Consider the following 23,562-nt stretch of genomic DNA (forward strand, 5'->3'; position numbering starts at 1 on the left):
TAAACATTTAAAAAAACAAAAATAAAAAAGGTAGAAGACAGGAATGGTAATTTTCCAAAAAAGACCTATAGATGGCCAGCAGACATATGAAAAGATGCTCAACATTATTCAGCAGGAAAATGCAAATCAGCACCATGATGAGATACCACCTCACACCTATCAGAGTGGCTAAAATCAACAACACAAGAAACAATCAGGTGTTGGTAAGGATGTAGAGAAAGGGGAACCTTCTTGCATGGTAGATGGGAATGCATACTAGTGCAGCCACTCTGGAAAACAGTATGGAGGTTCTGCAAAAGGTATAACTACCATATGATCCAGCAATTGCACTACTAGGTATTTACCCAAAGAATACAAAAATACTAATTGAAAGAGATACATGCATCCTGATATTTATAGCAACATTATTTATAATAGCCAAGATATGGAAGCAGCCCAACTATCCATAAATTGATGAATGGATAAAGAGTGTGTGTGTGTGTGTGTGTGTGTGTGTGTGTGTGTGTGGTGTTGGAATATTACTTGGCCATCAAAAAGAATGCAATCTTGCCATTTGTAACAACATGGAAGGAGCTAGAGAGTATTATGCTAAGTGAGATAAGTCAGTTAGAGAAAGATAAATACCATATGATCTCACTCATATATGGAATTTAAGAAACAAAACAAACGAGCAAAGGGGGGAAAAAGAGAAGCAAGCCAAGAAACAGACTCTTCACAGAACAAACTGATGGTTACCAGATGGGAGGTGGGGGTGGGTGGGTTAAATAGGTAGTGGGGATTAAGGAGTGCATTTTTAAACAAAAATTTTTTGTTTATTTTTTTTGAGAGACAGAGCATAAGCAGGGTAGGGGCAGAGAGAGAGGGAGACACAGACGCTGAAGCAGGCTCCAGGCTCTGAGCTGTCAGCACAGATGCCGGTGTGGGGCTCAAACTCATGAATCTTGAGATCATGACCTGAGCCAGAGTCGGCCACTTAACCAACAGAGCCACCCAGGCATCCCAGGGTGCAATCGTTTTGATGAACAGCAGGTGATGTATGGGCTGAATCACTATATTGGACTCCTGAGTCTAGTATTATACTGCATGTTAACTAACGAATTTAAATAAAAACTTATATAGGAAAAAATACTTTTTTTAAGTATTGCTACCCCTTTCTTTTGACATCCATTTACATGATAAATGTTTCTCCCCACTCACATTCAATCTGCAGATGTCTTTAGGTCTGAAATGGTGTCTGACAGGCAGATGGGTCTTGTTTTAATCTACTCTGTCACGCTATCTCTTTTGGAGTGTTTGGCCATTTACTTTCCAAGTAATTATTGATATGTATTTATTGCCATTTTCTTACTTGTTTTGTGGTTGTTTTTGTGATTTTTTTTTAAAAAAATCTTTTCTTCCCCTGCTCTCTTTCCTGCTTTTGTGCCTTTCTTTAGTGATATACTCAGAATACTTTCTCTTTATTCTTTGCATAGCTATAACTGGTTTTTAAATGTTTTAATTTTTTAACTTATTTAAATTCAAGTTAGTTAACATAGTGCAATATTGGTTTCAGGAGTAGAATTTAGTGATTCATCACTTCCATATAACACCCAGTGTTCATCCCAACAAGTGCCCTCCTTAATGCCCATCACCCATTTAGCCCATCCTCCCACCTACCTCCCCTCTAGCAACCCTCAGTTTGTTCTCTGTATTTAAGAGTCTCTTATGGTTGGTTTACCTCTGTTTTTATCTTCTTTTTCCTTCCCTTCCCCTATGTTCATCTGTTTTGTTTCTTAAATTCCACATATGAGTGAAATCATGATACTTGTGTTCTCTCTCACTTATTTCACTTAGCATAAAACACTCTAGTTCCAGCCACATTGTTGCAAATGGCAAGACTGCATTCTATTTGATCACTGAGTAGTATTCCATTATATACACACGCACACCATGTCTTCTTTATCCATTCATCAGTTGATGGACAGTTGGGCTCTTTCCATAATTTGGCTGTTGTTGATAGTGCTGCTATAAACATGGAGATGCACATGCCCCTTGGAATCAGCATTTGTATGTGTGTTTATCATTAGGTTTCTATATATCCTCTTCTGCAATATTGTAATCTATTTTAAGTTGATGGTTGCTCAAGTTTGAACCCATTCTTTATTCCTCCCCTAGCCCCCCACCATTTTAGGAATATGGTGTCATATTTTACATTCTATTTTGTGAATCCTTCGCCTGGTTTTTACAGATATGCTCATATTTACTGCTTTTGTGTTTCCTACTTTTTATACTTTCACTTACAGTCTTTCGTTTGCTTTCAAAGTGTCTCCTTTAATATTTCTTGTAGAGGTACTTTAGTTTTTGTCTGAGAAACTCTATCTGTTGTTCTATCCTGAATGATAGCCTTGCTGGATAAAGAATTCTTGGCTGCACATTTTTCCCTTTCAGGACTTTGAATATATCATGCCAATCTCTTCTGGTCTGCAAAGTTTCTGCTAAAAAATCAGCTGATAGCCTTATGGAATTTTCCTTGTATGTAACTGTCTTCTTTTGCTGCATTTAAAATTCTCTCTTTATCACTACTTTTTGCCATGAAATGACTATGTGTCTTGGTGTGTACCTCCTTGGGTTGATTTTGTTGGGGGCTCTCTGTGTCGTCTTTATCTGGATTTCTGTTTCCTTCCCCAGGTTAGGGAAGTATTCAGCTATTTACTCAAATTTTCTCCCTCTTTCTTTTTCCTTCTGGGATCCCTATAATGTGGATGTTGTTATGCTTGATGGTGTTTCTGGGTTCTCTTAATATATTCTCGTTTCTTATTGTTTTTTTTTTTTTTTTCCTCTCTCATGTTCAGCTTGACTATTTTCTATTACTTTGTCCTCCAGGTTGCTGATGGATTCTTCTCCTTCCTCTAATCTATTTATTCCCTCTAGGGTATTTTTAATATCAGTTGAGTTCTTTAACCCTGATTGGTTCTGTTTTATGTTTTCTATCCCTTTATTGAGGGTCTCACTGAGGTCTTTCACTCCTTTCTCAAGTCCAGTGAATATCTTCATGACCATGACTTTAAATTCTCTATCAGGCATGTTACTTATCTCTTTTTCATTTATCTCTCTGGCTGTGATTTTGTCTTCTTCTTTGTTTGGGGACCTATTCCTTTGTCTCCTCATTTTGTCTGTCTGTGTCTGTTTCTATGTGCTTGGCAATTGAGCTGTGTCCCCTGCTCTTGAAAGTAGTGGCCCTATGAAGAGGTCCTTTAGTGCCCTGAAATGCAATGTCCCCTTTTCATCAGAATCTGTTGTTTCAGGGGTGCCTCCTAGGTGTGTTGTGTATACTCTACTATTGTGACTTCAGTCCAGATGTCTGCAGTGACTCTTTGCCTTTTGCGGGCAGGGTTTGTTGCCTATGTTCTTAGTGGGCCAGTCTGGGGCCACCTTAGGCTTGAGTTCAGTCAGACCAGGCATTTGCCAGAGATGCAGTAGCACCAAGTTGCAGGATGCTCTCCCAGTGTTATTCCCTGAGCTGCTTTCTTGGGGGGGCAGAGCTTGAAGTCAGACCAGATGTCTGCCTGCAGCCTAACGCTGTGACCGCAGTCTGACGGTATGTGTGTTTGGTTTTCTTCCCCTTTCTCCAGGGCAGTAGTTGCTTTGGGAAGGTGCTGGCTCCTGCTGGGGCTGCTTTCTCACTCTCCCATCCTCTTTGGATGGACGCCTGCCCAGGGCATGTTGGATGAAGTGTGTCTGCAGGAAAACATAGGGACGTGTTATATAGTGCCAGCAAAGTATGTGGTTTTCACCTGTGGTAGGGGAACTTCTGGAAAACTCTTGGTGAGGCTAGGGTGGAGGGGGCAGGTCCACAAGAGTGTGGTGTAGAGTGCACAGCTGGGTATAGAGTGTTTGCACTGTGCTGGTTTCTGCAGCTGTCCATATAGCTAGGTTGGGGAGTAGGGGATGATACGGTACCTGCCAATTCTTTTGTTCTCCTAAAGATCCCCACCCCCTCCAACACAAGCTCTGATATTAGCAAACAAATGTCCTTCCTGTATTCCTTAGGTGTTTTTCAAACTGCTGCTTCTATGCTGTACCTCAGTCAGGCTGTTTGTTACACTGTCTCTTTAAGGGTGAGGACTCAGGTTCCTATAGCCTTCCACCTCTCTCAGAGCTAAGCCTGCTGGTTTTTAAAGTTTCAGGTGTTAAGCCCCACTGATTATAAAAATTCAAAAGTTAGTCTCCTCTGGTTTTCAAAGCCAAATGTTATGGGGATTGGTCTTCCCAGTGCAGGTCCCCCATGCCTTGGGTGCCTGGTATGAGGTCTGCTCCTCTCCCTTCGTGACCATGATGTCCTTCCCTCCTAGGGACAGTCTTGTAGGTCACTTTGACTTCCAACCACGTTTCTGCCCTTTTCTATATGGCCTCTTCTCTCCATTTAGCTGTGAAGAGTTTGTTCTTCCAGTCTTCAGGTTGTTTTCTGGGTTATGTATACTGATGTGGGTGTTATTTAGGCTTATCTGTGAGACATGGTGAGCCTAGAATCCCCCTACTCCACCATCTTCCTTGGAAATCCATGATTTTTCATTTTCATGACTTCTTTCATCATGGGTTTCAATGGAGAGTTTACTCTGCCACTTAATAAGGGTCCTGGAGTGTGTCACATGAGTTTTATGGACTGGGGTAGTGACAGAAATGAGCATTTATTGAATATGTACTCTATGTCAGGCAGTTTGCCTAGCCAGCTCTATTTATTTAGATATTTGATATGTCCCTGGAACAAAGTCTCTTGGTAGGTAGTATCTATAACCCTGTTCTCCTTATGCAGAAACTGGATTTCTAAGAAAATATTAGTAAGTATTCTAAACCAATTTTTAATATAGCCAAAATTGTACTTAATGAAAATATTTAGGAAAATGATGCCAAAAATAAAAGTATAGCTCATCACATAGTGATACACTGGTACATACTTTATCTAAGTAAATCAAGGAAGGAGGGAAGCCAGTAACCACAGCACATAGTGGGATTACTTTACAAGAACACAGGAAGTATTCTGGTGTATTGTAAGAGGTACAGAGCTAAACTGATGCAACTGTGTCTGATCGAAACCAGTAGGGATGTGGAATTCAGTTTGAATTTTTCTTCATCTAGTTTCCCATGGGCAGAATCTCAGTCTTGGGAATCTCTCCTTAGTTGGCCTAGTTGCTCCCTCCCTTAGGGACATCTGAATAGTTTGGCCAACAAGAAGCCTACAGATGACCTGGTCTCAGTTCAGATTCCTCATTATAGGACCCTGGGTGGTACGTAGGTCTCTGTATCATGGTTAGTCTCCATCTGTTTCCTTAATCACCAAATTATCCATTTTCTCCAAAACGTATTTCCAGAAAATAACTTGGCATTCCTTTTTTTGATGATATGAGAATAGGCAGTGGATGTGTTACATGTCTACATATTAGCTACACTTATTCTGCAATGGGATTGAAAATTCGGATAGATTGAGCAAGGCAAGCATTTTCTTCTTCCCACCCAACTCCAAATAAAATAGATTTGGGGGTGGTTTTCTTTGTGTGTTTTTAATATTACAAAAGTTTACTATATAGGGAAAGGAGGTATTTGCAGTACTCCCTGTGAGAAACACTGATGATTTCGACTTAAGGGATGGTCTTGGATTTGTAATAAGAGCTGGTATCTATGCTTGGAAAGTCCCTAAACCTCTTCAAACTTGTTTCTTCATCTGTAAACTGGTGGTAATACTATTGGAGGTTTCTATCTGAGATTTGTATAATAAAAAATTAACAGTAAAAGTGGAAAAAATGTTGGTGAAAGTGCTTCGAAAACTCTGAAGCACCGTAATTAAGTTTTATGCTAATATTCAAAAAGCGGGGGGTAAGGATAAATAGGAGAAGCACACAGGATTTTGAGGGCAGTGAAAATACTCTGTATGATATTATAATGATGGATCCATGTCATTATACATTTGTCCATACCTATAGGATGTACAGCCTCAAAAGTGAACCAGAAATTATGGACATTGATTATAATATGTCGGTGGATAACAAATGTACTATTCTGGTGGACGATGTTGCTAATAGAGTAGGCAATGCACATGTGGGGATGGGGCATATGGGAAATCTCTGTATCATCCTCTTAATTTTGCTGTTAAGATAAAAATGTTTTAAAAATAAAGTCTTTAAAAACTAACAAAACACAACTATCTCCTAATGTGGGTGCCACCTGCATCCTGAACTGGGATCACAGGGGTTGTTTCTTCTTTGCTCTGGCAGATCTGGAGCCATGAAGCACTCAGAAAACTGTCGAATGAATGTGCTATAAAGCGCTACAACTTTGTATTTTAAAATTGCCAGGCAACATTATCTTCTAAGATCCCTCTGAAAGGAGAACCAGGCAATACCATACCTATCAGAAGCTACTTTTTGCCTGTTTTAGATAAGTGCAATGGTGCTCTTAAAAATAAAACAACCAAAAGGACACAAGTTCATTATAGCAAAATCAGAAAATATAAGCAATAAGTCCATCCACAGATAGTCATTCTTAATCTGATACATACCCTTCTAGTTTTTTAGGTATATGCATTTTTTGTTTCTAGGTACTAAATCACACATTCTTTTAAAATATTTTTAACATTTTATTTATTTTTGAGAGCGGGGGGTGGAGGAGTAGAGGGAATGGAGATACAGGCTCCAGGCTCTGAGCTGTCAGCACAGAGCCCAACACAGGGCTCAAACCCACCAGCAGTGAGATTATGACCTGAGCCCAATTCGGACTCTCACCTGAGTCACCCAGGTGCCCCAATCACACATTTTTAAAAAAATAACTTCATTACTTAATGACATATCATGAATATATTTCCTAGTTAATAAAACTACATATGCATTTAAAACCTTTTTCCACCTTTATGAAGGTATAATTGACAAAAATATAAGATATTTAAAATGTACAAAATGACGATCTGCTATACATTGTGAAAGGATTATTCCTAGCCATCATCTCACATATTTACTTTATGTGTGAGATCATTTAACTTCTACTGTTAGCAAATTTTGATTATACAATATAGTGTTATCAACTATAGTCACCAATTATACATTAGGTCCTCACACCCTAATTCATCTTGCTTGCAAACGTGATGGGTGTGCACAAAGAGACAATGAATCTGTGAACATTAACTCATGGGCAGGAGGGAAAGGGGGTTTTGAAGAGAGACGGTGTTAGGGGTTTGGGTCAATATAAACCAAAATCCTGGCCCCGCCGGGCAGTTGGATGATAACTGCAAACAGGAGGCTCCAGGTTTGTTTATTTTAGCCAGCCCAGGGGATAAGACAGAGAACAGGCTGCCTCAGGGTTAACAAGGCACCTTTCTTTTGCTAATTAGCTCTCTCTGGGCAGCTGTCTATAGCCCTATTTACCTGTTTCCCTAATTTGGTCCTTCCTTCCAGTGAAAGCAGCTTTCTGCTACAGTACTAAATTGCCAGACATTCTTGCCCTGAATACCTAATACCTTTGCACAGGGGCCTTTGCCCCTCCCTGTCTATCCTGGGGGACTTGGCCCTGCCCCCTCTATACTTATTTACCTGATCTTGTTTACTCAAACTTGGGTGTGAGCATCCTATGTCTTTGTAATTCTTTTTGCCTCGTTACTCCGGGTTCATCCATGTCATTACAAATGGTGAAAATTCCTTTAAGGTTGAGTATTGCCCCATTTTTATTTATGTATATACCACGTTTTCTTTGTCCATTGTGTATCAGTGAAGGGTTAAGCTTTCATATCTTGGCTATTTTGAATAATGTTTCAATGAACATGGAAGTACGTATAATTGTGTGAGATAATAATTTCATTTCCTTTGGAGGTATATCCAGAAGTGAGATTACTGGATCATATTTTAGTTTTATTTTCATTTTTTTGAGGAACCCCCATACTGCTTTCCATAGTGGTTGTACCAGTTTACGTTCCACCAACAGTACAAAGGTTTCTTCTTCTCTGTATCCTCACCAGCATTTGTTATCTCTAGTCTTCTTGATAAACAGGTATGATGTGATCTCATTGTGGTTTTGATTTGCATTTCCTTTATGATGATTAATTATGTTGAACACCTTTTTATGTACCTGTTGTCCATTTGTAGGTCTTTGAATAAATGTTTATTTCAGTCTTTTGCCTATTTAAAATTTTTTTTTAATATTTATTTTTGAGAGAAAGACAGAATGTGAGCGGGGGAGGGGCAGAGGGAGAGGGAGACACAGAATCTGAAGCAGGCTCCAGGCACAGAGCCTGACGCGGGGCTCGAACCCATGAACTACAAGATCATGACCTGAGCCGAAGTCAGATGCTTAACCGACTGAGCCACCCAGGCACCCCTTGCCTATTTTTTAATTAGGTTATTTGGGTTTTTCCTATTGAGTTGAATGAGTCCCTTGAATATTTTGGACATAAACCTTTTATGTGTTATGTGGTTTACAAGTATTTTCTTCTATTGCATGGGTTGCATTTTCATTTTCTTGATGGTTTTCTTTGCTGCACAGAAGTTTTTTAGTTTGATGTAGTTCCACTTGTTTGGTTTTGCTTTTGTTGTCTTTGTTTTTAGTGTCATCTAAAAACTTACTGCCAGGACCAATGTCAAGGTGCTTACTTCCTATGTTTTCTTCTAGGAGTTTTATGGTTTCAGGTATTCAAGTCTTTATTTTGAGTTGAGTTATGTGTATAGCATAAGATAGGGGGTCCAGTTTCATTCATTTACATGTGGCTATAGTTTTCTCAACACAAGTTTTTGTGGCTCCTTTCCTGAAATTTGACTATATATAAAAAGTTTATCTTTGGGCTCTCTATTCTGTTCCATTGATCTATGTGTTTTTTATGCCAACACCATACTGTTTTGATTACCCTAGCTTTGTAAAATTGTTTGAAATCAGGAATGACTTCTTCAACTTTGTTCTTTTCCCCTCAAGATTGTTTTGGCTGTTTGGAGTCTTTAGTTCTGTGCAAATTTTTGGATCTTTTTTTCTATTTCTGTGAAAAATGCTGTCAGAATTTTGACAGGTTGAATTGAATCTATAGATTGCTTTGAGTAGTGTAGACTTTTTAACAGTGTTAATCATTCCAATCCATGGACATGGGATATCTTTTTTTTTAATAAAAATTTTTTAATATATATAATTTATTGTCAAGTTAGCTAACAGTGTATACCGTGTGCTCTTGGTTTGGGGGTATATTCCCATGATTCATCACTTACATACAATGCCCAGTGCTCATCCCAACAAGTGCACTCCTCAATGCCCATCACCCATTCCCTCCCCGCCACCATCAACCTTCAGTTTGTTCTCTGTATTTAAAAGTCTCCTATGGTTTGTCTCCCTCTCTGTTTGAAACTATTTTTTCCCCTTTCTTTCCCCCGTGGTCTTCTGTTAAGTTTCTCAAGTTCCACTTATGAGTGAAAAGATATGATATCTGTCTTTCTCTGACTGACTTATTTCATTTAGCATAACACCCTCCAGTTCCATCTATGTTGCTACAAGTGACAGGATTTCATTCTTTCTCATTGCTAAGTAGTATTTCATTGTATATATAAACCATATCTTCTTTATCCATTCATCAGCTGATAGACATTTGGGCTTTTTCCATAAATTGGCTATTGTTGAAAGCACTGCTATAAACATGGGGGTACATGTATGCCTGTGAATCAGCACTCCTGTATCCTTTGGATAAGTTCTTGTAGAGTTATTGCTGGGTCATAAGGTAGTTCTATTTTTAATTTTTTGAAGAACCTCCACACTGCTTTCCAGAGTGGCTGCACCAGTTTGCATTCCCACCAAAAGTGCAAGAAGGTTCCCATTTTCTTCACATCCTTGCCAACATCTGTTATTTCCTGAATTGTTAATTTTAGCCACTCTTACTGGTGTGAGGTGGTATCTCAGTGTGGTTTTGATTTGTATTTCCCTGATGATGACTGGTGTTGAACATCTTTTCATGTGTCTGTTGGCCATCTGGTGATCTTATTTGGAAAAGTGTCTATTCATATCTTCTGCCCATTTCTTCACTGGGTTGTTTGCTTTTTGGGTGTTGAGTTTGGTAAGTTTGTTATAGATTTTGGATACTAACTTTTATCTGATATGTCATTTACAAATATCTGTTCCCATTCTGTTGGTTGCCTTTTAGTTTTGTTGATTGTTTCCTTTGCAGTGCAGAAGATTTTTATCTTGATGAGGTCCCAATAGTTTATTTTTGCTTTTATTTCCCTTGCCTTTAGAGACGTGTTGAGCAAGAAATTATTGTGGCTGAGGTCAAAGAGGTTGTTGCCTGTTTTCTCTTCTAAGTTTTTGATGGCTTCGTCTCACATTTAGGTCTTGCATCCATTTTGAGTTATTTTTGTGTGTGGTGTAAGAAAGCGGTCTAGTTTCATTCTTCTGCATGTTGCTATCCAGTTCTCCCAGCATGATTTGCTAAAGAGACTCTTTTTGGGGCGCCTGGGTGGCTCAGTTGGCTGAGCATCCGACTTTAGCTCAGGTCATGATCTCACAGTCTGTGAGTTCAAGCCCTGCATCGGGCTCTGTGCTGACAGCTCAGAGCCTGGAGCCTGCTTCGGATTCTGTGTCTCCCTCTCTCTCTGCCCCTCCCCCGCTCATGCTCTGTCTCTCTCTGTTTCTCAAAAATGAATAAACATTAAAAAAAAAAAAACCTCTTCTTTCCATTGTATACTCTTCCCTGCTTTGTCAAAGATTAGTTGGTCATACATTTGTGGGTCCAATTCTGGGTTCTCTATTCTATTCCATTGGCCGGTGTCTGTTCTTGTGCCAGTACTATACTGTCCTGATGAGCCTTGTAAAGAGGCTAAAGTCCAGGACTGTGATGCCTCCCACTTTGGTTTTCTTTTTCAACATAACTTTGGCTATTCAGGGTCTTTTGTGGTTCCCTATAAATTTTAGGATTGTTTGTTCTAGCTTTGAGAAGAAAGCCAATGCAATTTTGATTGGGATTGCATTGAATATGTAGATTGCTTTGGGTAGCATTGACATTTTAACAGTATTTGTTCTTCCAATCCATGAGCATGGAATTTGTTTCCATTTCTTTGTGTCTTCTTCAATTTCCTTCATAAGTTTTCTATAGTTTTCAGCATGTAGATCCTTTACATCTTTGGTTAGGTTTATTCCTAGGTATTTTATGGTTCTTGGTGCGATTGTAAATATGATTAATTTCTTGATTTCTCTTTCTGTTGTTTTATTATTGGTATATAGAAATGCAACTGATTTCTGTACATTGACTTTGTATCCTGTGACTTTGCTGAATTCATATGTATCAGTTCTAGTAGCTTTTTGGTGGAGTCTTTTGATTTTCCATCTAGAGTATTATGTCATCTGTGAAAAGTGAAAGTTGACTTCTTCTTTGCCAATTGGAATGCCTTTATTTCATTTGTTGTCTGATTGCTGATGTTAGGACTTCCAACACTACGTTAAACAACAGTGGTGAGAGTGGACATCCCAGCTGTATTCCCGATCTCAGACAGAAAGCTCTCAGTTTTTCCCCATTGAGGATGATATTAGCTGTGGGCTTTTCATATACGGCTTTTATGATGTTGAGGTATGTTCCTTCTATCCAAACTTTCTTGAGGGTCTTTGTTAAGAAAGGATGCTATATTTTGTCAAATACTTTCTCTGTATCTATTGACAGGATCATATGGTTCTTACCCTTTCTTCCATTCATGTGATGTATCACATTGATTGATTTGCGAATATTGAACCAGCCCTGCAGCCCAGGAATGAATCCCACTTGATCGTGGTGAATAATCTTTTGATATACTGTTGAATTTGATTTGCTAGTATCTTGTTGAGAATTTTTGCATCCATATTCATCAGGAATATTGGTCTGTTATTCTGCTTCTTAGTGGGGTCTCTGTCTGGTGTGGGAATCAAGGTAATGCTGGCTTCATAGAATGAGTCCAGAAGCTTTCCTTCCATTTTTATTTTATAGAACAGCTTGAGAAAGATAGATATTAACTCTGCTTTAAATATCTGGTAGAATCTCTCTGGAAGCCATCTTGCCAAGGACTCTTATTTGTTGGGGGATTATTGGTAACGGATTCCATTTTTTGGCTTGGTATGGGTCTGTTAAAATTTTCTATTTCTTTCTGTTTGAGTTTTGGTAGTGTGTGGGTGTCTAGGAATTTGTCCATTCCCTCCAAGTTGTCCAGTTTGTTAGCATATAATTTTTCATAGTATTCTCTGATAATTGTTTGTATTTTTGTGGTGTTGGTTGTGATCTGTCTCCTTTCACTCATGATTTTATCTATTTGGGTCCTCTCTCTTTTTGAGAAGTCTGGCTAGGGGTTTATCAATTTTATTTTTTCAAAAAGTCAGCTCTTAGACTCATCTGTTCAACTGTTTTTTCAGATTCTATATTGTTTATTTCTGCTCTGCTCTATTGTTTCTCTTCTGCTGACTTTGGGGTTTCTTTGCTGTTCTGCATCTAGTTACTTTAAGTGTGCTGTTAGATTTTGTATTTGGGATTTTTCTTGTTTCTTGAGATAGGCCTGGATTGCAATGTATTTTCCTCTTAGGACTGCCTTTGCTGCATCCTAAAGGGTTTAGACTGTCGTGTTTTCATTTTGATTTGCTTCCATATATTTTTTAATTTCTTCTTTAATTGCCTGGTTGACCCATTCATTCTTTAGTTGGATGTTCTTTAACCTCCATGCATTTGGAGGCATTCCAGACTTTTTCTTGTGGTTGATTTCAAGTTTCATAGTGCTGTGATCAGAAAATATGCATGGTATGCTCTCGATTCTTTTATATTAATTGAGGGCTCTTTTTGTGACTCAGCATGTGATCTATCTTGGAGAATGTTCCATATGCACTTGAGAAGAATGTGTATTCTGCTGCTTTTGGATGAAAAATCCTGAATACCTGTCAAGTCCATCTGGTCCAGTGTATCATTCAAGGCCATTGTTTCTTTATTGATTTTTGCCTAGATGATCTGTCCATTGTTGTAAGTGGAGTATTAAAGTTCCCTGCAATTAATTTATTCTTATCAATAAGATTGCTTATATTTGTGATTAATTGACTTATGTATTTGGGTGCCTCCAAGTTGGGAGCATAAAATTTACAATTATTAGCTCTTCTTGATGGATTGATACCATAATTATGATATAATTCCCTTCTTCATCTCTTGTTCCAGCCTTTAGTTTAAAATCTAGTTTGTCTGATATAAGTATGGCTACACCAGCTTTATTTTGATTTCCAGTAGCATAATAGAGGGTTCTCCACCCCCTCACTCTAAATCTGAAGGTGTCCTCAGGTCTAAAATGGGTCTCTTGTTGACAGCATATAGATGGATCTGGTTTTTTATCCATTCTGATAACCTAGGTCTTTTGCTTAGGGCATTTAGTCCATTTACATTCAGAGTTATTACTGAAATATATGGATTTAGTGTCATTGTGTTATCTGTAGGTTTCATGCTTGTGGTGATGTTTCTGGTCCTTTGTAATCTTTGCAGCATTCCACTTACAGAGTTCCCCTTAGCATCTCTTTGTAGGGCTGGGTTAGTGGTCATGAACTCCTTCAGTTTTTGTTTGTCTGGGAAAGCCTTTATCTCTCCTTCTATTCTGAATGATAGCCTTACTGGATAAAGGATTCTTGGCTGCGTATTTTTCCTATTCAGCACGTTGAATATTTTCTGCCACTGCCTTCTGGCCTGCTAAGTTTCAGTGGATAGGTCTGCCACTACCCTTATGTGTCTACCTTTGTAAGTTAAGGCCCACTTGTCCCTACCTGCTTTCAGATTTCTCTCTTTATCTGTATTTTGCCAGTGTCACTATCGTATCCCGTGGAGAAGATCTATTCCTGTTAAATCTGAAGGGAGTTCTCTGTGCCTCCTGGATTTGGATATCCATTTCCTTCTCCAGGTTAGGGAAGTTCTCAGCTATAATTTGTTCAAGTAGACCTTCTGCCCCTTTCTGTCTCTCTTCTTCTGGAACTCCTGTGATACGGATATTATTACATTTCATTAATCACTTAGTTCTTTAATTCTCCCCTCGTGTTCTAGTATTTACTTATCTCTTTCTCGGCTTCATCATTTTCCATAAGTTTATCTTCTATTTCACTTAATCTCCCCTCTGCCTCCTCCATCCTACTGTCGCTGCATCTAGTTTATCTTGCACCTCATTTACAACATTTCTTAATTTGTCATGACTATTTCTTAGGTCCTTGATCTCTGCAGTAATAGATTCTCTGCTATCATCTGTGCTTTTTTCAAGCCCATCTATTAATCTTATGACTATTATTCTAAATTCTCACTCAGTTATATTTTTTATATCTGTTTTGAGCAATTCTCTAGCTGTCATTTATTCCTGGAATTTCTTTTGAGAATTCTTCCATTTCATCATATTGGCTAGTTTTCTGTCCCTTATGTGTTTTAATAGCTTGTTATGAGTCCTGCACCTGTGATCACTACTATATTAAAAAGGGATCATACGCTGTTCAGGGCTTGGCTCTTTAGGAGGTGTTTTTGGAGTGTGTTTCATGCTCTCTGTTGTTATGACTCTGGTTGCTTTATCTACCTACTTGTAGTGGTGGTTTGAACCTTCCACCAGGTGTGCTTTGATTTGTTCATTGAAGTATATCTGGAAAAGTTTAAATAAGATGGGGGAGGTGATGGAAAAGGCCTTATCCCATATAAAGAGAGAAATGACAGAGGCAGGGAAAAGGAAAAGAAAAAAAATTGAGCAGGCAGAAAATCAGAGAAACTATATAGCTTAGTCGAGAGAGAGAGAGAGAGAGAGAGAGAGAGAGGAAAATAAAGAAGGAGATACAGAAGAGGTGTAAAAAGAATAGATTAAAAAAGTTTGCTTAAACAAACCAAAAACCGGAACAACCAGACTAGAGAAGGGAAGAAATAAGAGGAAGAAAAGGAAGAAAAAAAAATGTGTGTGTGTGTGTGTGTGTGTGTGTACACATATGTATATATGTATATACACACATGAAACAAGAATTGACCAAGAATCAAATCAGAGAATGCAAAACCACTGGGCTGATATCTGATGGTGACTTGGAACTGGTGGCTGCACTGGTCTGGAGGAGGGGCTGTCTGGTTCTGTCAGTGTCAATCTTGCCTGTTAGATATGCAGTTACCAGGCACAGAGGGGCATGGTTTGGGGTAGGCGGTCCCACCTCCACTGTGGGCCCATTGTCCATTCCCTGAAACCCCACCTTGTTGGTGATGGGTAAAAAAAAATGGCGACACCCCTGTCTCTCCTCCCCACGCTGGGTGTCCCAAACCACTCTGTTCAGGCCATTTTCACAGTGGCCTGAGTGGGCCAGTTCTGTTCCACTCCACAGTCTCCCATGCCTCCCAGGTGCTTTGCTGGGATTCAAATCCTGATGCCTTAAAAGATCCTGCTCCGTGCACCCTGGTTCCAGGGTACTGTCATTCTGCCAGCCAGCTGACTAAGGGCCTCTGGCTGGCGGGTGCCTGCAGGGTCTTTTGTCCTTGGAATGGTTATTTGCCTTCTTCTCACAGCACTCATGGGAGAGGATTGCTCTCTTCTACTGCTCCTGGGAGCTAGCCACCGTGCTGGGGCTGGCTCCCCTCCTTTCCAGGCACACGAACAGGGCTGAAAAAGCCTCACAATGAGAAATCAGCTCTTTCTCCGTTTCCCAGTCTGTGGTTTTTCTCTTGTCCAAATGTAATCCTACACTTCCACAGCCTCTCCTTCTCTTTCTGTTGTCTCCACAGAAGGAGATCCCTCCCCTCCATTCCTGTGCTGCCCATTTTATCTCTCCCGGTTTTCAATCATGCACCTAGGGCCCATCACATTGTCCCCGTAGGCCCCTGGAGATGTTTCTGTCAGTCTGTAGCCAGGATTCCTAGAATTCCAAGTCTTCTCACCTCAATACTGCTGTGTTTGAGGGACGAGGGAGCTTCTCCACCATGTTCAGCATATCTTTCCATTTAATTATGTCTTCTTGAACACCTTTCATCAGTGTCTTGTAGTTTTCAATGTGCAGATCTTTCACCTCATTGGTTATACTTATTCTTAAGTATCTAATTCCTTTTAACCCTTGTGTAAATAAGATTGTTTCTTGATTTCTACTCCCCATAGTTTGTTGTTGGTATTATAGAAACACAACTGATTTTTATATGTTAATTTTGTATCCTACAACTTTGATTCAAACAATAAAATTGGTCATTAGTTCTAACAGTTTTTTGGTGGACTCTTTAGCATTTTCTGTACATAAGATAATATCATCTGCAAATACATACTGTTGGACTTCTTCCTTTCCAGTTTGGATGCCTCTTATTTCTTTTTCTTACTTGATTTCTCTGACTGGGACTTTAGGTGAAATGTAGCATAAAAGTGGGGACAGTGGGCACCCTTGTCCTGTTTCTGATCTTAGAAAAAAAAAGCTTTCATAATTTCACTGTTGAGTGTGATGTTAGCTGTGTGTTAATGGACTTTATTATGTTGAGGTACATTCCCTTTACATCCAGTTTGTTGAGAGTTTTTATCATGGAAAGGGTATTGGGTTTTGTGAAATGCTTTATCTACATCTTTTGAGATGATCATGTTTTTTATCCTTCATTTTATTAATGTAATGTATTACATTTATTGATTTGCCAATAGTGAACCATATTTGCATCCCTGGAATAAATCCCATTTAGACACAGCGTATGATCTTTTTAATATATTGGTTTATTCAGTTTGCAAATGTTTTACTGAGGAAATTTGCATCCACATTCATCAAGAATATTGGCCTGTGGAGTTCTTTTCTTATGATGTCCTTATCTGGCTTTGGTATCAGGATAATGCTGGCCTCTTAAAATAGTTTGAAAGTATTTCCTCCTATTTTTGGAAGAGTTTGAGATTGTTATTAATTCTTTATTTTTTTTTTAATTAATGTTTATTTATTTTTGAGAGACGGAGAGCACGAATGAGAGAGGGGCAGAGAGAGACACACACAAAATCTGAAGTATCTCCAGGCTTTGAGCTGTCAGCACAGAGCCTGATACGGGGTTCAAACCTGTAAACTGTGAGATCATGACCTGAGTTGAGCTGGACACTTAACCAACTGAGCCACCTTGGCGCCCCTTTACTTTTTAATTTCAAGTGTAATTAACATACAGTGTTCGTGTCTGGTGTACAATATAACGATTCAATACTTCTATACGTTTCTCTGTGCTCATCCATATAAGTGTACTCTTACTCCCCTTTATCTGTTTCAAATTCCCACCAACCTCCCCTCTGACAACCACCAGTTCTTGTGTTTGAGTCCAGGTTTTTGTTTGTTTTTTTCTTTGTGTTGTTTCTTAAATTCCACATGGAGGGAAATTATATGGTGTTTGTTTTTCTCTGACTTATTCCACTTATTTATACCCTCCAGGTCCTCCGTGCCGTTGCAAATGACAAGACGGCATTCTTTTTTAGTGGCTGAATGATATTCTATTGTATATATACACCACATCTTCTTTATCCACGCATCTGTCAGTGGACACTTGGGTTGCTTCCATAATTTGGCTATTGTAAATAATGTTGTAGGAAACATAGGCATATGTCTATCTTTTCAAATTAGTCTTTTCATTTTCTTTGGGTAAATACTGATAGTGGAATTACTGGATCATACAGTAATTCTATTTTTAATTCTGGGGGAACTCCATACTGTTTTCCACAGTGGCTGCACCAATTTGCATTACTACCACCAGTGCACATGGGTTCCTGTTTCTCCACGTTCTCACCAACACATGTTATTTCCTGGCGTTTGTATTTTAGGCATTCTGACAGGCATGAGGTGATAGCTCATTGTGGTTTTATTTTGCACTTCCCTGATGGTTAGTGACCTTGAGTGTCTTTTCCTGTGTTTTTGGCCACCTGTATGTCTTCTTTGAAGAATACCTATTCATGTCTTCTGCCCCTTTTTAAGTTGGATTATTCATTATTTTGAGTGTTGAGTTGTATCAGTTCTTTACATATTTTGGATATTAACTCCCTATCAGTCATAACATTTGTTTCTCCCATGCAACAGGTTGCCTTTTTGACTTATTGATAGTTTCCTTTGCTGTGCACAAGGCTTTTACATTAGTGCAGTTCCAATAGTTTATTTTTGCTTTTGTTTCTCTTGTCTGAGCACAAAGAAAATTGTTGCTATGGCCAGTGTCACAGAAATTATTGTCTATATTCTCTTCTAGGATATTTGTAGTTTCAGGTCTTAATTTAGGACTTTAATCCCATTGTGAGTTTATTTTTGTGAATGGTGTAAGAAAGTGGTCCAGTTTCATTCTTTTGCATGTAGCTGTCCAGTTTTCCTAGCACCATTTGTTGAAGAGATGGTCTTTTCCTTATTGCATATTATTCCTTTCTTGTAGATTAAGTGACCCTATAAGTATGGATTTATTTCTGGGATCTCTATTGTGCTACATTGGTTTATGTGTCTATTTTTGGGCCAGTACCATAGTGTCTTGATTACTACAGCTTTGTAGTATATTTTGGCTTTTTTCTTATTTATTTATTTTCTTATTTATTTACTTTAGTTATTTAATTATCTTACAGTATAATATTGGTTTCAGAAGTAGAATTCAGTGATTCATCACTTACATACAACACCCAGTGCTCATCACAAGTGTCCTCCTTAATGCCCATCACCCATCCACCTCCCTCCATGGACCCTCAGTTTGTTCTCTATCATTGAGTTTGTGGTTTAGTTTCTTTCTCTTCTCTTTTTATCACCCTTCCCATATGTCCATCTGTTTTGTTTCTTAAATTCCATATGTGAGTGAAATTATATGAGATTTGTCTTTTTCTGACTGACTTCATTTGCTTAGCCTAATACACTCTAGCTCCATCCACATCATTGCACATAGAAAGATCTCATTGTTGTTGTTTTTTGATGGCTGAGTAGTATTCCATTGAATATATATATACATATACCGCATCTTCTTTTTCCATTCATCAGTTGATGGACATTTGGGCTCTTGCTGTAGTTTGGCTATTGTTGATAAAGCTGCTATAAACATTGGGGTGTATGTACTCCTTCAAATCCATTTTTGTATCCTTTGGGTAAATACCTAATAGTGCAATTTCTGGATCATAGGCTTGTTCTATTTTTTATTTTTTGAGGAACTTCCATACTGTTCCCCAGAGTGGCTGCACCATTTTGCATTCCCACCAGCAGTGCAAGAAGGTTCCCCTTTCTTTGCATCCTTGCCAACATTTGGTGTTTCCTTGAGTTATTAATTTTAGCCACTCTGACAGGTGTGAGGTGATACCTCATTGTGGTTTTGATTTGTATTTCCCTGATGATGAGTGATGTTGAACATCTTTTCATGTGTCTGTTAGCCATCTGGATGTCATCTTTGGATTAGTGTCTATTCATGTCTTCTGCCCATTTCTTCACTGGGTTGTTTGTTTTTTGGGTGTTGAGTTTGATAAATTCTTTATAGATTTTGGATACCAGCCCTTTATCAGATATGTTCTTTGCAAATATCTTCTCTCATTCTGTAGGCTGCCTTTTAGTTTTGTTGATTGTTTCCTTCTGTAGTATATTTTGAAATCTCAGATTGTGCTGTCTTCAGCTTTGTTGTTCTTTCTCAAGATTGCTTTGGCTCTTCAGGATCATTTGTGGTTCCATACAAGTTTTAGGATTGTTTGCTCTAGTTCTGTGAAAAATGTTGTTGGTATTTTCATAGGAATTGCATTGAATCTATTGATTACTTTGGTTAGTATGGACATTAAAAAAAATTATTCATGTTTGAGAGAGAGAGCATTAGCAGGGGAGGGGCAGAGAGAGAGAGAGAGAGAGAGAGAGAGAGACCCAGAATCCGAAGCAGGCCCCAGGCTCCGAGCTGTCAGCACAGAGCCCAACGTGGGGCTCAAACCCACGAACCACGAGATCATGACCTGAGCCAAAGTCAGACGCTCAACTGACTGAGCCACCTAGGTGCCCCAAAATTATTTTTCTATTATACTTGATGAATCGTTACCAATTTTCACAAATACTTGAAATGTGAAGTCTCAAAGCTATTGTACAACAAAGTCTCATAAAGTAGTAGGTCTTTTGATAAATTTAGAAATAATTGATACTAGATTTCAAAGTACGTGGAAGATTGTTTCCCACCAGAGATCTCCCTTCCATCCAACTATATCTGGTATTCTCTTAGCCTGAAAGTCCCTGTCTCCTTCTTCAAATTTTATCTCCCCCTCGAGAAGCCTTCCCAGACTCCCTCCACCAGAGAAGTTTTTACTTTCCTTCTGTCCTCACTAACCACTAATGCTATAATGAGTTTTTTGCATATTATTCCCCCTGCTTGACTGTGAGCATCTTGAGGTAAAAAACTCAAGGCCTGGTCCTCTCTGGACCTTCTATGTTAATGGCACACATGCCTACCAATGGCCCACTGAGGCATCACCTATTTCCCATTTCTGTGCTCTTGCTCATATTTCATTCTCCAATATTCTCAATCTCCTCAGTAATCTGTGTTTCCTGCACAACTGATTGTCTTTCCCTCCGTTGCTTTCTTGTCTCTACAGTCCATTTATGCCCAGCATAGAGATTTATCTCCTTCTTGTGTCCACACACTGCTTCAAATTGCTCTCTAATTACTCCACGTGTGCATACTTCACATCCAAAGCAAGATCCTAAACAGAAATCATGGGGCCTATTTTAATTTTTTTCAAATATCCTGGTCCCAAGCGTAAGTGACTTAATCATCAGTTCTGGTTAAATTAAGGAACATACCCTTTTTCCCCATCTCTCTAGATCCTCATCGTACCATCAAATATGTTATCAAATTTATAATTTTCTGACTTGTATTTAATGGATGGATTAGGGAGCACACACACAAAGACAATGACTTTCTGGGTGTTAATCTGTATCCTGAATCTTTATCGACTTCATTTATTACTTGTAATAGCTTTTTTTTTTTTTTTTTTTTGGTGGAGTCTCTATGGGTTCTATGTATAGTATTATGTCATCTGTGAATAGTGACGGTTTAAATTCTTCCTTACCTAATATGGATGTCTCTTATTTGTTTCCTTTATTTCCTTGCTTTCTTTCTTTTATCTGATTGCTGTGGCTCGGACTTCCACTATTATGTTGAGTAGAAGTGGTGAGAGTGGACATGCTTGACTTATTCCCAATCTCTGAGGAAATGTCAATTTTTCACCTATTAAGTATGATGTCAGCTGTGGGTTTTTCGTATATGGTCTTTATTATGTTAAGGCATATTCCCTCTAACCCGACTTTGTTGGGAGTTTTTCATATGAACGATGTTGAATTTTGTTAAATGCTTTTACTACATCTGTTGAGATAATCAGATGGTTTTTATCCTTCATTTTGTTAAGTTGGTGTAACATATTGATTGATTTGTGAATATTGCACCGTCCTTGTATCTCTGGAATAAAGTCCACTTGATCGTGGTGAATGATCATTTTAATGTATTATTGAATGTGATTTTGCTAGCATTTTGTTTAGGACTTTTGCATCTGTGTTCATCAGTGATATTGGCCTGTAGTTTTCTTTATTTGTGGTGTCTTTGTCTGATTTTGGTATCAGAGTGATGCTGGTCTCATAGAATGAATTTGGAAGCTTTCTGTCCTCTTCTATTTTTGGAATAATTTGAGAATAGGTATTTGCTCTTCTTTAAATGTTTGATAGAATACACCTGTGAATTCATGTTGGCCTGAACTTTAATTTGGGGGAAATTTTTTGGTTACCAATTCAATTTCATTACTAGTAATAGCCTGTTCAGATTTCTATTTCTTCCCAATTCAGTTTTGGAAAATAGTATGTTTCTGGGAATTTATGCATTTCTTCTGAGTGGTCCAATTTGTTGGCATGTGATTTTTCATAGTATTTTCTTATAATTCTGTTTTTTTCAGTGGTGTCAGTTTTCTCCTTTTGTTTGATTTTAACTGAGTCTCTCTCTCTCTTTTTTTTATCTTAATGAGGGTGGCTGAGGTTTTGTCAATTTTGTTGATCTTTTCAAAGAACCAACTCCTGGGGCGCCTGGGTGGCTCAGTCGGTTAAGCGGCCGACTTTGGCTCAGGTCATGATCTCGCGGTCCGTGAGTTCGAGCCCCGCGTCGGGCTCTGTGCTGACAGCTCAGAGCCTGGAGCCTGTTTCAGATTCTGTGTCTCCCTCTCTCTGACCCTCCCCCGTTCATGCTCTGTCTCTCTCTGTCTCAAAAATAAATAAACGTTAAAAAAAAATAAAAAAAAAAACAAACAACCAACTCTTGGTTTTATTGATATATAAACACACAGGCACAATGTATATACATGTATACACATATATACATATACATATATATTTTTTAGTCTCTATGCCATTTACTTCTTCTCTGATAGTTTTTATTTCCTACTTTATACTCACCTTGGGCTTTTTAAAATCTTTTCCTAGTTTCTTTTAGGTGTAAGGATATATGCTTCTCTTGTTTCTTGAGGTAGATTTATATTGTTACTCCTTTCCCTCTTAGTACTGCTTTTGCTGTGCCCCTAAGATTTTTTATCATTGTTTTATCTTCACTCTTCTTCATTCTTTTTTTTTTTTTTTCTCTCTCTCTGATTAGATGAATTGCACTGCCCTGTATTTGAATTCACTGATTGTTTCTTCTATTTGGGTGGGGGGGGGTCCAAAGTTACAAATTTCTAGCTATAAAATAAACAGGTTATAGAGATGTACTATACAGCATGGTGACTCCAGTTAATAATACTGTATTGCATGTTTGAAAGTTGCTAGGAGAGTAAATCTTAAAAGTCTTCATCACAAGAAAAAATTCTCTAAGGTGACACATGTTAACTAGACTTACTATGGTGATCATTTTGTAATATATACAATAACAAATTATTAGTTGTGCACTTGAAACTAATATAATGTATGTCAATTACACCTTAATAAAAAAAGTTGTTAAAGGATTAACAGCAAGAAAAGTCATTCTGATGATGTGCTCCACTTTCAAGAAACGTTTGTGAACATAATTTAGGCATATTCTTGTTTCTGCCCTACCAAATAGCAACTAGGGACTGGCCTTGCCATTGAAATTCTCATTGTTTGGGCATTTCTTTCCATTAAATCTGTATCCTTTCATCAACCGTTACCTGGATCTACCTCCCCATCCATATACTCTCATGCCTGTCTGTCTCTCTTCCCAGATTTATTCAGCACTTTCCAGAATTGCAGAGAAATTGGGAAAGAAGCAAGGATATTAATCATCATTGCTGCTTCTATTTCCAGTAAATATGTACCTGTGTACACACACACACACACACACACACACACACACACACACACTGGAGGCTGGCTTATAGGTTACACTGTGGTAACTCAAAGCTGTTGCTTCAGTTTCTGTCACCTCTCTTCGGGATTTGTGATGTGTGATTTACTTTTCGTGTCTGAAATTCCTTTCAGGAAAGAGCATGATTTCCTTCCACGTCATCTGACTTTATTTTTTGTGTATTTTTTTCCCTTTGGCAGACATAACAACACTCCAGTGTCCTCTTTGGTGTCCTCTGGCCACAATATCAACGATAGGTGAGTTGATTTTCTGTCATCTGGGTGGGAAAACCACTTGGAAGCATCAGTGGCATTAGGGCTTGTTCATGATAG

At 38.5% G+C, this 23,562-nt stretch overlaps 1 protein-coding gene across 3 annotated transcripts in view; it reads left to right on the plus strand.

Moving 5' to 3' along the window:
- The window catches only part of LOC132680586 (phosphatidylinositol 3,4,5-trisphosphate 3-phosphatase TPTE2-like), a 166,936-nt gene that overhangs the window by 11,174 nt on the left and 132,200 nt on the right, over positions 1-23,562 (plus strand). For all 3 annotated transcript variants that reach the window (XM_078434076.2, XM_078434077.2, XM_078434080.2), the window contains one exon: positions 23,431-23,487. In XM_078434076.2, the coding sequence (XP_078290202.1) occupies positions 23,431-23,487 (57 nt within the window). The remainder of the gene's footprint in view (positions 1-23,430; positions 23,488-23,562) is intronic.

Source organism: Panthera onca, chromosome A1 (assembly GCF_046562875.1).
Source record: "Panthera onca isolate mPanOnc1 chromosome A1, mPanOnc1 haplotype 2, whole genome shotgun sequence".
In the NCBI taxonomy this organism is placed as follows: domain Eukaryota; kingdom Metazoa; phylum Chordata; class Mammalia; order Carnivora; family Felidae; genus Panthera; species Panthera onca.